Source organism: Anopheles coluzzii, chromosome X, assembly GCF_943734685.1.
Source record: "Anopheles coluzzii chromosome X, AcolN3, whole genome shotgun sequence".
In the NCBI taxonomy this organism is placed as follows: domain Eukaryota; kingdom Metazoa; phylum Arthropoda; class Insecta; order Diptera; family Culicidae; genus Anopheles; species Anopheles coluzzii.
In genome coordinates this window covers 9,202,684-9,219,955 of record NC_064669.1, presented here as the reverse complement: position 1 = coordinate 9,219,955, position 17,272 = coordinate 9,202,684, and the positions used below count along the sequence as shown (strand labels likewise).

The following is a 17,272-nucleotide window of genomic DNA, read 5'->3' as shown; positions in this document are numbered from 1 at the left end:
ATCGAGGGCCGTAGGTTGAACAAGATGCTCCATGACAACCTTCTTCCGTTAGCGTTTTAGGGGACTGGCACGCACAGACAGCAGCGACGCTTGAAGCAGCCGTTCGAATCCCGTGCAGAGGACGACTGCCGTGTGGTTGGGGGTTTAAATCAATCTTGTGCTCTTCAGGTGAACTCGGGCAATGGTGCGGGTTGTAATTCCTGCGGAGAACGAGCGGTATGCTCATCCATCATCCCGAACGAGTGCCTAGCACATCGGGCAGGTTGTACAGATGTACAAAAACTCAATTACCGCAACTCCACTAACGTGCAAACTCTTGCATTGCAGGCTTTGGACGACTCTAGCGCGCTCCAAAGCAGTGAGGTAACATCATCAGCAACCAGTCCAGTAGATGCATGCTCGGGACCAACATTTAGCAAAGCGTTCAAGAGGTGTGCTACATGCTGCCTACAATTGCGACCGAGCGCGTTTTTGGCACTCACGCCCCCATGGTGTCTGCCCAAAAGCCTGAAAATCCAAAAGTCCACTCCCGAGCACAACACCACTCATTGAACGGTTCCGGCGGACCATCGCACAGTGGTCATTCGCGGAGTTAAAATTTAATTAGTTTTTCGATTTTTAGCATCAAACTAAGGCAAACTTAAACTATTACAGCTGTAAGTCTGAAAGCGTAAGATGTATTGACGACCCAAGTTAAGAATTGAGAAAAAGAAAGGAATTCTTTTTCAAATCGTGCGATTTGAAGATTAACACAAAACTAAAGCCTGAAAACATTTTCAACATTGAGTACATCCGCAAATATGCGTGAATTTGATACATTATTGGGCGTCTCCTTTGCGATGACCAATAAACAGTGACTCATTCGTGAGCACCGAACGCAATCGTAACGTAATGAAATGAACGTAACGTAAGGTTTGTAAACAATAATACCCTTAGAAGCTGGATTTGAATTTCTGAATGCTGGCTGCTTTTGAATTTTGTCATTGTGCGAGTTTTGTCATTGTTGCGTACTGAGCTTATCCGGCAGACCATGCGAAGAATTGGTCTCTTGCTGGAGTCACAGGGTCAAGTAATGGTTCAAGAATTTGTGGACAGGTACAACTAGTATCTGGATGTATAGGAATATTTATGCAGTCAATGGAGCGTGTTTCGAGCAGAATTCCAGCAGAGCTCTATTTCCTCTTAAACCTCCTCATGTTGCACACACACAATCTGTCTAATAACAAACTAGAATGACTTGTTATTCAGACACAATAATTGTATCAGAACACTTTTTTTCAACCGTGGGCAGATTGTTGCTTCAAAAACTACTTATATTTTCTTGTTTTGCAAATTATTTTTTTCTGTTTTCATCGGAACAATGGTGAATAAAATAAACAAAATACTTTTTATCCCGACATTTGTTCGAAACAGCCCCACTATGCATCGGTAGAACATCGATGATTCGTAGGGATTGGGCTCGAGCGGGCAAAATGGTATGAAATGCTGTACAATTTGCATACCGGCAGGCGCTCATGCTCATACATTAGCAGTCCCGCTAGACAGATGGCGCTCCTATGACAGATCGGCTCCTCGTCATCGCCGCTGTCTTGCAATCAGTTCGCAGGGAGACAGAGCGAGAGAGCGAGCGAAAGTTAACGAAGCGAAACTAATACAGTGAATCTATACCAGCGTTTAGAACCGGTATAATGACATTACTTTCTCACAGCGACCGTTTTTGACGTCACACACACACTCACACACGCGCGCGCGAACAAGCGCAAAAATCGAATATTCCAACGGCTGTGGTGGGGAGGGAGGGAGGAAGCGCAGCACACGTCACAAATTAAATGCAAATGTTTGCCCACTGTCGTGATTGTTTGATGAATGTGTCTGTCCGCGCTTTTCCCTCTTACACTGTGTGTGTGTGTGTGTGTGTGTGCGTCTGTATGTGTGTCGCGTACGTATCTGTGCTTTTTCTTTTGTTATTTCTCCTCCCCCTGCTCCCAGGGGCTGTTGTTGTTGCTATCGTCGTCGTCTAATTTTATGTATTAGCTTTTCATGACGGCGCTTCTATTGCGCCTCACTGACACATTCACATACCCACACACACACACACACACACACACACACACACACACACACACACACACACACACACACACACACAAACAAGCACTCACTCTTTCTTGTGCTTGAGCTTGTTTGTGTACCAAGAATTGGCAGCGGCGAAATGCGTGCCAGGATGTACCGGTGTATCGTGCCGCAAAATCATCGCGCCATCATCGTAAACGTCGCAATGAATGTCATCTTCAGCGGAATCATAATTTGAGCCGCCTAACACCACCTGTCACCCTGTGCCAGGCCTGCCTAAAACCATGCTTTTCGTGTGGGTTCGTTGGTTTCCATGGGTTCATTGGGGCAGGAGATAACAACACAGAAATAAAAAGGGAAAACAAACAAACAAACAACAACAACAACAACGCCACCAGGTTGCGGTCCCTGTACTCATCTACCGTAAACATAGCGCTCGTCATCATCGGGAAGGATTCATTCCTCCCACCCCCACTCTCTATCGCTTTCTCTTGTTCGCTCCTTTCCTCACTAGCTTCGCTTCGTTCTACCAGCGCGTTATCATTCAAATTGCCATCGGTATCGGTTTTCCATACCCCTGGCACATAGCTTTGCCGTCGGCAGGAAGGATTGTTCCATTTTTTTTTTCTTGCTTTTAACGATCGGAAACATTTCCCGAGCAAATGAGCAACACTTACAGACTGACAATAATAAAAGCAATGGTGGTACGAATGGTGAAATGGAGAAAGAGATTGTTCTGATTCTGTAGCAGCAGACAGTCGATTAGTGATTGAGGACCGAAAGTGTTTTTTTCAGCATGTGCGTGAGTTAAATATACCTCTAACATAACCTGCATTCTTGCTTTCGTTTCCTGCTCGCAATTGCTTTGACAGTGATTTTATATTGAACCCATTCCTGCCGAGATGGCTGGGCCAATTTGAAGGAGGATGTTGTGAGGACATGACAGCGTCATTTCATTACATTATGCCACATCTGCCAGCATTTGTTTTTTTTTTTTTTTTTGCTGTATCGCTCATAGAACGCAGCTAGAAAATTGGCGAGGAAGGTAAGCAATCTAGTGATGGGTAAAGTTGACACAAATCCGGAATCGATTCCGATCCGACATCGAAAATTTCGGAACGACTCTATAGGTCTGTGCAGCATTACCTAAAGTCGTTTGGAATTATTTGAAGCCTTCCGCAATCACCCGGAGTTATTCGGAGTCGGAGTCGTCCAGATTTATCCAGAGTATTCCAAATACATTCGGAGTCATCCGGATTCGTCGGGAGTCCAAGTTGTCCGAAATCTCTCGGAGTCGTCCGGGGTTATCAGAATTTGTCGGGAGTCATCCGGAGTCATCCAAAGTCATACGGAGACATTCGGAGTCATCCGAAGTCGTCCAGAGTCATTCCGAGTCATCCAAAGATATCCGGATTCGGAGTCGTTGTGAGTCATCTGGAGTTGTCCGGAGTCATCCGCAGTAGTCCGGAGTTGTCGGTAGTCGGAGTTTTCCGAAATCTTCCAGAGTCGTCCGGGGTTATCCGAATATGTCGGGAGTCATCCAAAGTCATACGGAGACATTCGGAGTCATCTGAAGTCGTCCAGAGCCATTCCGAGCCATCCAAAGATTTCCGGATTCGGAGTCGTTATGAGCCATCTGGAGTTGTCCGGAGTCATCCGCAGTAGTCCGGAGTCATCGGGAGTCATCCGGAGTTGTCGGTAGTCTGAGTTTTCCGAAATCTTCCAGAGTCGTCCGGGGTTATCCGAATTCGTCCGGAGTCATCTGGAGTCATCCTATGTCATCTGGAGTCATTCCGAGTCATCCAAAGATATCCGGATTCGGAGTCATTGTGAGTCATCTGGAGTTGTCCGGAGTCATCCGCAGTAGTCCGGAGTTGTCGGTAGTCGGAGTTTTCCGAAATATTCCAGAGTCGTCCGGGGTTATCCGTATTTGTCGGGACTCATCCAAAGTCATACGGAGACATTCGGAGTCATCTGAAGTCGTCCAGAGCCATTCCGAGTCATCCAAAGTTATCCGAATTCGGAGTCGTTATGAGCCATCTGGAGTTGTCCGGAGTCATCCGCAGTAGTTCGGAGTCATCCGGAGTCATCCGGAGTTGTCGGTAGTCTGAGTTTTCCGAAATCTTCCAGAGTCGTCCGGGGTTATCCGAATTCGTCCGGAGTCATCTGGAGTCATCCAATGTCATCTGGAGTCGTCCGGAGTCGTCCGAAGTCAGAGTTGTCCGGAATCGAAGTAGTGGAGACTACTCAAGTCGTCCGGAGTCTACCGAAGTCTACAAGAGACGGAGTCGTTTGGGAATTGACAACTCCGGACAACTCTGACCCCGTTCGACTCTGGACGAGTTCGGAAAACTCCGAACGACTCCCAACGACTCCGACACCAGACTCGGGACAACACTGGTCATGATTGAACTCCAAAAAATCACACCACTAAGGCAAAACCCGTTACCGTGACGCTTTGATTGTGTTACTGTGCGTTACGCTTCGAATCAACGCGAAACAAAACCGGACGTAAATCAATTGCCTTCTGTGTACGGATCGCAACTGGAAATAGATTAGCTTCGTATTTGGGTTTCTCTTTCCCCGAAATGGGTTTTTACTTACGTATATTGTGGGTGAGAATGTTTGTCTGTGGGTATGCACGCATGGATCCTGTACCTGTACGTATAGCGATTGCTACACTGCTTTTCTTTGTACACTTACCTAAAAGCGTTGCAGGAACGACGGAGCAGATGGAAGAGAGGAAAAAATAAAAACACATTAAATTGTGACTGTAACTGTTGGTGGTAGGTGAAAAAAAGAGGGGAGAAAAACAAAAAGAAAGAGAGTAAAATGATGACACAAAAAAAAATAAACAAACGCGCTGAATATTTCATCATGCTTCCCACTGCGTCTATTACGCTGTCTCTTTCTTTGTCTTCTCTCCTGGTTCATTTTTCGGTTTGATGGTTTGATCACGATTGTGTTTGTTGCTACGTTTTGTTTTGGTTTTACGGCGGAAGTGAGAAATTATAGCAATAACAACAACAATAACAATGTTCCGCTCATACAAAACGACATACACACACACAGAGGCTTTTTCTGAACCACCTGCGACCCCACGAGAACCACAAACGAAGGGAAGTAATTCTGTTACTGCGCCTGGAAAGGAAAAAATGCCAACGCCGCCCGACACGGAGCAAAACGAAGCGGCCAACGAAAGCATAGCACAAAGCATCAACCTGCAACAACGCTTGAGTATTGAAGAGTTTTGCGAGGGGAAGTTTTTTTTTTTTTTTTTTGAAGGATGGACGAGGTACGGCGAATATTAGTATGTTCAACGCACGCCACGCCATACCCACAATCACACGCTAGGGAATGAGCATTTTCAACCGAACCCTCTGCAGGAAGTGAGTAAGGCGACTGGAAGGGGTGTTGGGAGAGGGGGGGGAGGTTGGTAAATAAAATGCGAAAGATGGCGTCATATTTCTTCTCACGCGAGCAGCGACATCGGAGGAAATTGGGCGGAAAAGGAGGCACACGCTAATGGGAGGCTCTCCGCGCGAAGGGGACACGCGTGCCCAATTAATGGGTAATGAGGCAAAGGGAGGAGCGGACCGGGGGGTGTAGGGCATCCGGAAAATGAAGAAAACCGAGGGGGGGGGGCACAATTCCGGACGTACACCGGAAGCGGAAGAGAAAGGGCTGCCGTGATTCCGTACGGTAAACAGACGCCGAGAGGCACAATATTTTAAAAGTAAGGAAAAAAGATGGCGACAACAATAAACACACAATACAGACTGGTTGGTTGGCAACTGTTGGCACACTTTCCTCTTGTTTTTTTTTAATGCAGTTATGCCTTTACAGGATGATTTTGCAATGTCAGGCTCATAATCTGACGTCATAATTTGCGAGGCTCATAACAGTAAATAAGCTTTTTTTGTTAAGTGCACGACAAATACATGCATGTACGTATCAATACGCTATGCAGTGTATAAAAACTGTCCGTGTTTCTGGTGCTAATCATAGAAAAGTGTTTTTAGTAATCATGCAGAAACAAATCAATATGTACGACGAATCGCCTTTTGCGTACGCCGGCACACTCCATTAGTGACTTGTTTCCACCATTTTGTGTGCCAATTAATTACCAAACGTGGCTGAAAAACAATGCTCAATTAACTGAGCGCAAAACTAGCTAACATGGCTACCAGCTAGCAGACGATAGGGTGCCTTTCATCCTCCTCTCTATACCATTCCCCACTCTCCGTTTCTATACACAGCAGCGAAAGTTTAGTAGAAAAGGAATACAAACTCAACTCAATAATTAGAAAGAGTAGAATAAGAAGATGCATATAATGAATAATATAAATAAGACGAAGAAGAAACAGATGGCGAAGAAAAAGAAGAAAAAGAAAGGAAGAAGAAAGATGAGAAGATTAGAGAAGAAGACAAAATGAAAACAAGAAAATGGAGAAGAAGAAGCACAAGATGAACGTAATAAACGTGATGAATAAGATGAACGCAATCAATAATACGAAGAAGAAGAAGAAGAAGAAGAAGAAAGAAAGAAAAAGACCCATGAAAAAGATGAAAAAGAATAATAAGAGAGGAAGAGGACGGAAGGAGAAGAAAAAGAAGAAGAAGAGGAAGAAGAAGAGGAAGAAGAAAAATAAAAAGAAGAAAAGGAAGAATAATAAGTAGAGGAAGAAGAAGAGAAAGAAAAAGAATAAGAAGAAGAGGAGAAAAATAAAAGGAAGAATAAGAACAAGAAGAAAAAGAAGAAGAAGAAGAAGAAAAAGAAGAAGAAGAAGAAGAAGAAGAAGAAGAAGAAGAGAAAGAAAAAGAAGAAGAAGAAGAAGAAGAGAAAAATAAAAGGAAGAAGAAGAACAAGAAGAAAAAGAAGAAGAAGAAGAAAAAGAAGAAGAAGAAGAAGAAGAAGAAGAAGAAGAAGAAGAAGAAGAAGAAGAAGAAGAAGAAGAAGAAGAAGAAGAAGAAGAAGAAGAAGAAGAAGAAGAATCAAGAGAAATAGGAGAGGAAGAAGAAGAAGAAAAAGACGTATGAAAAGAATAAAAAGGAGGAGAATGAGATGAATAAGACGAAAAAAAATTAGATTATGATTAATTCGAAGAAGAAGAAGAAGAAGAAGAAGAAGAAGAAGAAGAAGAAGAAGAAGAAGAAGAGAAGTAGAAGGAAACAAGAACAAAAAACGCACACAAAACCCAAACAAATTGGTAGCTGAAGGGGTAAAAAAAATACGGCGGTAGCGGTCGTTTACCCTCGAATGATGCCTGGTGCAAGATGGGCGACGGGGCCTCCACCGCTGCCGCCACCACCCTGCTGGCCGGCCGAACCGGCCGGTCCGGCCAGGGCGAGCGCCTTATAGCGGGCCTGCTCCTCCGTCGGCAGCACGATATCGACCGACCGGGACCGGACGGCGCCACTGCTCGGGACGGCGAGCAGGTTCAGGCAGGCGCCGTCCGGCGGCGGCTGCAGCTCCTCCGTCTTTGCCCCGGTCACCTTGGTGAAGCAGGAGTCGACGGAGGCGGCCCGGTCCCGCTTCAGGTCCGGCACCTGCAGGTAGATGTCGCGCACGAAGTCGGCCGCCTGCGATGTGGCGGCCGACGTCGGCGGCGGCAGCTGGACCGTCGGGCCGGCCGACGGTGGCGGCGATTCCTGCGGCGGGGCCGGGCGAACGGTGGCGCCCGCCAAAATCGGACCCATCGATGCGGCTCGGCCCCGCTGGGCCGCTCGGTCTCGCTGCTGCTGCTGCTGCTGACAGTCGAGCTCGTCGCTGCTGGTGTGGATGTCGGGTACGGGGCGGGGCGGCGTGGTCGGCCGGCTTTCGGACGCGTTCGAGACGTTCTCGAGCGAGCTGCCCGTCGGCTCGACGATGATCGCTTCCTGGCGCGAGATGGACCGGCGGCGGGTGCGGCTCGGTGCGGGCGGCTCCACGCCATCCTCCGCCGGCTCGACCGTCACCGGCAGGGGTGGCCGTGTGTCGTGCGCTTCTCCTACCGCGCCCAGCTCGCTACTACCACCGTCAACGGGCAGCATCAGTGCGATCTCTGCCGTGCGAAGCTCTGTTTGCTGTGATTGCTGCTGCTGCTGCTGCTGCTGGTCTTCCTCTTCGTCTGGTTTGGTCGGGGAAAGGGTGAGCGTGATGCGGCACGGCGAAGCAATGGACGCCGGCGGTGACAGCAGCCGGCTGCCTTCTCCGTCGACGCGTGGTCGGCGCCGAGGGGAGACGCGCTGAAACAGGGAGGCGTAGTCGTAGGCGGGCGCCTCCAGCCCGAACGTGAGCTCCGCCTCCTTTTTCTGCTCCACCTTAGTAGTGGCGATGGCGGCGATGGTGGTGGTGGTGTTGCAGTGCTGCTCATTGTCCTCGTCCGGTTCCGCCTCCTCCGTTTCGTCCTCCTCCTCGTCCTCATCGTCGTCGTAGTAGTAGTCGTAGTCGTAGTAGCCATCGGTAAAGTGTGTTCTCGTTTCTTCCGGACCGCCGCTGGGACCGGCGAGCCCGACCGCCGCCACTCGGTTCACGCTCGCGCCCTCCCCCCCTTCCACCTGCTCCTCCTCCTCCTCGTGCGTTCCTCTGACCCGCAGCACGGTCCCGGCAGCGTCAGCATCAGTGCCGTCCTCCTCACCACCCGCCTCGTCCGCCTCGTCGTCACTATCGTCGTCGTCGTCGTCGTCCCCGGAGGAGCAGGAGCTGGAGGTGTAGTCGACGTACGCCTGGTACTCCTCGCTGTCGTAGTAGAGCCGCTGCTCCACCCCGATCAGACGCCGGTACTCCTCCAGGTACAGGCAGTGGATGCACGGCGGGGGCGTCTTCGAGCTGGACTTGCGGCGCTGGAAGCGCTTCGGCACGTCGAGGAAGGCGGCCGCCACCGCGCTTCCCTCGTCCGAGGCCGACCCGGCCAGGTCGAAGCTGCGCGACCGCTGGCCGGGCGCCGTCTGCGGCACCTGCAGCAGCAGGCTGCCGACGCCCGGCATGCCCCCCGAGCCCCCGTCGTCGGCCGTGGATGAACCCGCACCCGCCACCGACAGGGATCGCTGCTGGCCGCTCGCCCGCTGCGCCTCGAGCTGTATCTCGTCGAACGAGGCAGAGCGTACCTGTTGCACCAGAGAGAGCGAGAGAGAGAGAGAGGGAACATGGTTGCAAAATGGTTGCACACGCTGCACCAGCAACCCCAACACACTTACCTGCTTCGGCACCTCCAGCGAGCTTTGGGTTTTCATCTCCGCACCCGTGGGCGTCCGGGACCTAGTGAAGGTGTTGCGCAGGCGATGCATCGTTGGACCGCGGCTGCACTACAACTACTACTACCACTACCACCGCTACTACTACTACTACTACTGCTACGTTTGCTGCTGCTGCTGCTACTACAACTGCTACACTGCTGCCGCCGCCGCTGCTGCTGCTGCTGCTGGCTGGTGGTTCCTCCGCGCTCCTGAGGCAACCGGTCACGACGAGGCTACGTTGTGCCCCAGCGGTACGGCTCTCTTCCCATCGCCGCACTACGCACCACTGCACCGGGCTGGGAGCCTTCTGACGCGGTGAAGCTACTGAAAGTGTTCCTTGCTGCAGGGAAGATGGAAAAACGTACAGAAACAAACGATGGTTTCGTCAAAGATGGTTCAAGGATGGTTCAAGGCGCGCCTGGCAGGTATGCAATTTGCACGACAAAACCGTGCTCGAGGCTGTTAAGCAGCACACAGGAGCAAATGGGAGTTTTGGAAAATACTGATCGAGAGGCAAGCGATGTTTCCGGTGTAATGTTTTGCAGCAAATATTGTGCGTATAATGTTTCCCTAACAATACAAGCTGATGCTAGTGGTACACATTTTGACATTACGCGCTACCGACTGACGTTCTGCGTACTCGTTCGCGCTGTGCAAAGCGCAGCAGCACGCACGGGCACCATTTTGCGCTATTTCGAGAAGGCGGAAGATTGCCACTACCACTACCCACTCAGTTCAGCAGCGAGAAAAACCACCAGCAGAATCAACATTTCGGTGAGATATGTCGCCGCTCACCCGGTATGGATTTTCCGAGTATTTACAGGCAGTACAGGGGTCTTCCAGGCCGTTCGATGCGATACGGGCCGGATATTTTGTCGCTCGCGAAGCAGAATTTGACTGCTACGATGAATTTGTACCGTTCCCAACGACCATGTTTACTCCTTTAGTTCAGTTTAATACAACGAAACCCATTGAATGTAAGTTTACAAATAATGCTTTATTGCAAATAATATAGCAAATAAAGTGAGTTACGATACGGCGTCGAAGAGCCAAAATTTATCTTATTTTCATTTTTGTTAAAAAAAGGGGGAAAATGTTTATTGTACAACAAATCGCCAAATCTGATCCAAACAGAGTTGTCAGAAAACATACTAGACTAGTTATGTCCTAGTTGTGACCCACGATATCAATCCAACTCAAGTTATTGATGACTGCGACTCCTGCAAAATCGGAACCACTAGCTACGCTTGAAGTCGGCCGGGGTCGTCCGGAATCGTCCGGGGTCGTCCAGAGTCGGTCAGAGCCGGCTGAAATCGGGCGTAGTCAAAGTTACCCGGAGTCGGAATCAGAAAACAAATCCTGACCACAACAACATTTAACAAGACAATTAGAGTACAGTGACTCCGACTTCGGATGATTCTGGCAGACTCCAGATGACTACGGATGACTTCAGATGACTCCAGATAACTCAGGACGACTCGGGATGACTTCGGACGACTCCCAATGGCTCTGGATGATTCCGAACGACTCCGGATGATTATGGACAACTGAGAACGAATTCGAATGACTCCGGATGACTCCTGAAGACTCCGGAAGTCTCCAGATGACTCCGGATGACTTTGAATACCTTCGGACAACTCCATATGATTCAATACGACTCCGGATGACTCCGGATGACTCTTGACGACTTCAGATGACTCCAAAAAAAACTCATAATGACGACGGATGACTCCGGATGTTCTTGAATGACTCTGGACGACTCCGAATGACTTCGGATGACTCGGAGAGACTCCGGACGACTTCGGATGACTCCTCGTATAACTCCGGATGACTCCGAACTACACAGGACAATTTCAACTCCAGACGACTCCGGATGACTCCAGGTGACTTACGTTGACTCGGACTCCGGATGACTCCGGATAACTCTGGATGACTCTTAACGACGTCAGAGGACTCCGGACAACTCATAATGACGTCGGATGACTCCGGATGTCTTAAAATGACTCCAAATGACTCCAGATGACTTTAAATGACTCCGGACGACTTCGAATGACTTCGAATGACTCGAAATTACTCCGGACGACTTCGGATAATTCCAGAAAACTCCGAATGACTCCGAAAAACTCAGGACGATTCCAACTTCAAACAACTCCGGATGACTTGGAATGACTCCAGACGGTTCCGGAAAACTCCGACTCTTGACGGCTTTAAACGATTCCAATATGTTTGCCTACTTTACCCATCCCTTCACTGCACGGTTCAGTTGCGTAAACGAAAAATAAAAATACGCAGCACACATCGCAAACAGAGTTGGCAAGCCCTGTACCCACCTGCTCGCCACATTGGCTTCACCGAGCCTACTGAATCGTTGCCGTTGCTCTTCTGCCCACGCTGGGACACAGTAAACTCAGTCCCGTAAAAAAGAGCTCCAAGGTTCGAGCATGGCGACGACGTCTTGACATTGATCCTGGCTGCTCCTGTCAACTTAGCTACACTCATGCGGGGCCCAATCGAGCAGCAATGAGCGGCCCCCGGTTCGTGACTGTACTTTTCTGTTTCTCCTCTCGCTCTCACCCACTTTCTCTCTTCCCCGCAGTCTCCAAACGTGGTGATAGTAGACATAATCCAAGAAGAACAGCGGATGATGGAAGTGCGGATCGCACCAGGTAGCAAAAAAAGGGGAAAATACGGAATTCAGGCAGCGATACAGCACTCCCACACCTTTGCACGCCCAAGGGAAATCGAAATGGGAGAACAAAGGAGAGGGGCGAGGGGAAGAGGAGGTGAAACAGGCCAAAATCTTTCCCGGGGAGCAATATCGTCGTTCGCGGGTTCACTTTTTGGGCCACGAAATATGTACCTCCCTTCCCGCAAAGCCCTGTTTCTGACGTCTTTTACTCTGACGAAGCGTACGTGTATGTGTGTGTGTGTGTGTAAGTGTGTGCTTTCGTCAACGGCACCACAGATGCCACGCTTTTTAAACTACCGAGGGTAGGATTTCCGCAACACAGCAACCAAACACGCCCGAACCACGCACGTACGTGTTTAGCATTGGCGAGAGTACGTGCGAAAAGCCGCCAAACGTCCGGACAGGTAAATGAATGGCTGGGGAGGAGGGCTGGCTAGGTGTAATAAATTGCAGCTGTGCCGGTACACCCCAACCCCCGACCGGTGAGTGATTACATCCGAGGCGATCCACAACAACTTGATCTCCCCCAGCAAACGCCAAACGCAGAGGTGTGCCACGTTGACAGCTTTCCAGCGCTGCTGGCACGTGCGCCAAGTGCAGCCACAGGATTTATAGACGGGGCAAACAGGGAACAGATTATTTTCAAGCGTGAGTTGTGGAAAAAGCGCACCGAAAAAAGAAAAGAAACAAAATTGCTTGCACAAACTGCCCCCGATGACAAATTCCCGTACGCGCCTCAGCGTCAATAAGAAGCCCCACAGTCCCGTCTGCACCCCACTAATCTGTGGACTCAAAGAAATTGGCCTAGTCAACATTTTTGCTTACCTTACCTTGCTCGCCCACGGGTTACGATTTTGTTTATGCAAATTACAGGTCGAGCCAACGAGAAGAGGTTGGTAAATCGCTTCCCGTCAGCAGCTTAATCAAGCGAACGCAACTGGCAATGCTGGATGAACACACGGACTGCTCCGAGGAGTATCCCAAACCTGCGGCCTGGGCATGGGGATGCGCGTCTGCACTGCAGCTCGGTGACGGCGTACACGGCAGTCAACACACACACACCACGTGACGAAATGTGGCTCGCACGTTAGCAGGGGCTTAGCGGTGACACGTTCCGAACCGTTCTCGCACTCTCAAAACGATCGCATCAGCTTAAGGCTGCCGCAGCCCTTGAACAACAACACCAGCAAGCCTCCCCGGAACGCCCTTTGCCGACGATAAAGACAAGATTTGTGCGGCTTTGATGAACCCCCCCACCACCCGGTTTTACGACGGGCAAAGTGCTTGCCGTGGGGATTTCTCGAACTCCTCCCCCGGGGGGAGGGTGCTTGCGCTGAGATTGTGTCACTTTTTCTGCAACAACAAAAACAACAACACACTCAACGCAAACCCAAGTATGCGTCACAGCATTCCATTCGGCTACGTCTTGCTGCATTAGAACAACCAGCAAAGGGGGGAAGCAGCAGCAGCAGCAGCAGGTTTTATAGCGCCGTCAAGTCAGTTCTTTTTCGTTTCACTTTCTAACACACGCGCACACGCACACACACACACACACACACACAGTGAGGCAATGGGGCATCATTTACGTCGGATTACTGTCTGGTTCCGGTGTTGCACACGCGCCCGATCGAACGGGACCACGGGAGTTTTGTCGGGGCAGTTTGCCAAACCGTCGTTTCGAGCGGAAGTGAACAAATGTGTGCCGGTCTGGATCGGGGTGGAAAACTCTTTCCCCCTATGGAGCAATGTGCGCAACAGGCAGCAGCAAAGAGGCGACAAGAATAAGGGGAATAGGATGTGAAACGCCTGCAAGTATGCATTATTACGTTTTCATTTAATAAAATTAGCAAAACACAGCAAGCAGCTTGATCGAGAAGGCACAGCTTGGGAAGCGCCATCTTCTGGTAACGTCTTGCATGCGCCTAGAGGGTATGCAAAATAATGATTGTTTTGGAAAAAAAATATCGTAAATGAATTAAACTATTAAAAAACATTCGTTGATCAACACCATGCGGCATTGAATGGTGTTGACAATGCGCCTAAAAGTATGCAATATGTACATTTGTTTCTATTTGTTTTCTAGTTTCTTATTATGATTAATTCCATGATGTAAAAAAAACTCTTAAAAAAGCATATTTTTCAGGCATATTCATTTTGATATGTATCTTTAAACTTCACAATCTCCTCGTTCTAGTGAAAAGAAGAAGAAAAGAAACAACATCGACCAAAACAAGACGCCTAAAGGTATGGAAACTGTGCGTTTGTACATTAGAATTATGCAAATAATGGCGTCAACTACTAAGCGTTCATTAAATCAGTTCACTGTAAAATGTAATCATCTGCTGCAAAGCAAACACAGAGCAAACGTTTAGGCGCTCCAAACGTCCACTACCGAGCAATTCGTAGAGCGCACTGAACTGATGAGGGGAGGGGAGACGACTGGCGGCGCTGTTGGTTTTTGAGTACCACAGACATATCAAATTTCCAACGAACTACTCTGACCGGACCTAATCAACCAACCGAACATCAGCACGGACCTTCGGGGCGAACCGGGTGCTTCGTAGCTGGTGGATTGATTTTAACGGAATTGAACGGCAGCTGGAGCCAACCGTTGGCCCCAACGGACCGATGGCAGGAGAACTACTACCAAGAATATTAATTTCATCCTTTCTCATGGCGGTGGTAAGCGCGTCCTAGAGCGATCCAAAATCAAACCCTGTATGTTTGCTCCGACAGGGGGCAAATTCCGCAATGTGGAACGGAATGCCCGAGCTCGTGTTGGTTAGGAGGGGGAGGGGGGGTCGTTTAAAACCCGGTTACAATAGCTCAGACTTAAGCTTCATGCAAGGAATCAGCACGAAACTAGTGCCAATGCCACATCGTTGCCAGACATCTGTTACAGCAGTGATGGGCCCATCGATCTAAGCATAACGCGTTCGGTGGAACTCTCTGCTGCATATGCGATCATACAGGGTTTCCCACGATTTAGTGGTAAGTTCCCATGATTTTTTGATCGTATCCCATAGATTTTTAGTTCGTTCCCATAATCTATTGGTTTTTTCCGATTGGATATCGATACAATTGGACCAACAAATTCTGGGAAACGGCCAAAAAATCGTTAGAACGCACCAAAAAAAAAAAAAAAAACATGGAAACTTACCAAAAATTGATGGGAACCAACCAATAAATCGTGGGAAACCCTGTATTAACTTCCGGTGCACTTGAAACCACCAGCGAGCGGCCTTGCTCCACAGTCAAATGAGTTCCTGTGAGAGAGGAAAGCATTCACATGTCCGTGCATTCAACGTTCGAGACGAGCGTTGGCAGACAGGGTCATCCGTTCGCAACTGATCAACGAGCGTGTTTGCTGCACCAATAAACCCGGGCAACACAAATCTTTCCAGCAGCATGTTGGCATCAGTTGTTGGGCATGTTGCCACTGCCACGGAATGCAACAGGTTAGGCAGGCAGCACACGATGGCATAACGGGCAGCGCGTAGATTCGCGCCTAGCCAGTATGCAAGCCGACACGCGGTGGTCGGTGTGACTCCACTTTGCCACCTAATGAAGCAGTTAATAGTGCTCCGGGAAAGGTACGAATCGAACGGCACACAACTCGCAGCTATTTTTATTGCGACTGTGATAAAAATAAAGTGCTTTTGCGTGCTTATGGCAAGCAGGTTTGCATACTTTTAGGCGTGTTTGTAGTTTCGACAGGTAAGAAGAGTAACACACACACACACCAGTGTGTGCCAGTGGCTGCTGCGATTCATTATCATCTGTAAACATCGCTTAATATGCAGCTTCATGCCCGCGACAAGGTATGCTTCCCGAGTTTCTTGCTTGCAGCACTGCATTATTAAGCTGTCAACACACACACACACACATCCACATACACACACATTAAAGCATAATAAAGACCGTTGCTGTAGTTGCGCCCACCTGGGCTGGTGACGATAGCAAGTCAACGTTCGCCACGCTTGGTGGTCGGTAAGGCGTTTATCGTGCGCCTGCAAGTAGACTCTAAGCAGCCTAATTTGCCTAATAGCGCACTCTGCCGCATCCGGCAAAAGGACACTCCCAACTGCACCGTTTGCAACCGTAGAATGACAATCACAATCAGCAGCAGTTGGGTTGCGCGAAGCGAAGGGTTCGAGATTTGCGTGACTGTCCCCCGTGTTGTCCAATGAAATTGTGCATCAATTTGAAGCCCCACTCTTGCTAGGTGAAACTTTTGCTGCATCTGCAAGCAAGCGGAGAAGAGGAGGGGGAGATTCGGTTGCAAATTGGCATGAGGAAATCGTAGCGGCATCTATGCGTCAGGCGCGGGAACCACTCCACTCACTTAGCCTAGTTCCAAACCACTTCAGGAGATAGGATCTAGCTAGAGATAGCTAGGCGATAAGATCGAGTGCGTCGATCTAGCTAGCCGGACGGACTCTTCTCGCACGCATCTGAGCCAAATTAAACGTGTAGTATCACTGAATAAGTGAAGTATAGCAAATGCAACACAGGCACATCCAACGTGAAGCATTACCAACGTGAAGCATTACCCGCGTAACCCGCGGGCGAATGGCCAAACGCCAGGACGGCAGCGATTTGTGTGACTTCTTTCACTGAAAATCGCTGCCAGCGACGATTAAGTAAATGAAATCAGATGCAAACCCTTCTCCCTTCCCTGGTGCATCGATACAGAGTTGTTCTTCTCGTCTGAAATTCAGGCGCTGCCCCTGAGGGCGGCCGTTATTATTGCAGCTGGAACTGTTTGTGCCATTTGATTGAACTTAGGGAGGGAGGAAGAGAGAGAGAGAGAGAGAGAGAGAGAAAGACCTGATTTGGCTGAAGAAGAGAAATAGAAGCAAATATCAACAACAAGGACAGCACAGGGCTCGGCAGTGCAAAGTACTCGATCGTAAAAGATCAAACGCCGTGCAATATTCCCAGCGCCGTAGGCTCAAAAAGCGATTGAAATATGAAGCGCGTTTTAACACACACAAACAGCCAAGGCAACTGATAGGAACAATTTCCCCATATGCTCACATGGAATGGCAAACACTCAGGTACTCAAGTGATTGGATTTTGGGTGTACATTCCTTTTTGTTTTTTTTTATGCCTTCGCAAAGTGTCCCCGGGTGCACCGCTGCGCCTGATAGGTAGGCAATGGAGTTTTTTTTCGAACATGTGCAGTAGTGGTGTGCTCTCTGGAGCACACCAACGACTCCAATCCGACACCTGCTATATCAGAATCACTGGTATCGCCCGAAGTCGGAGTTATCCGGAATTGGAGTCGTA

The 17,272-nt window shown here is 49.1% G+C and overlaps 1 protein-coding gene across 7 annotated transcripts in view; it reads right to left on the bottom strand.

Annotated features, from left to right (window-relative positions):
• Nucleotides 1-17,272, bottom strand: part of LOC120961004 (eye-specific diacylglycerol kinase) — a 132,908-nt gene that overhangs the window by 54,556 nt on the left and 61,080 nt on the right. For all 7 annotated transcript variants that reach the window (XM_049610520.1, XM_049610524.1, XM_040377309.2 and 4 more), the window contains exons 3-4: nt 9,253-9,631; nt 7,328-9,162 (exon numbers count right to left, since the gene is read on the bottom strand). In XM_049610520.1, coding sequence (XP_049466477.1) covers nt 7,328-9,162; nt 9,253-9,342 — 1,925 coding nt within the window. In that variant the 5' untranslated portion in view covers nt 9,343-9,631. The remainder of the gene's footprint in view (nt 1-7,327; nt 9,163-9,252; nt 9,632-17,272) is intronic.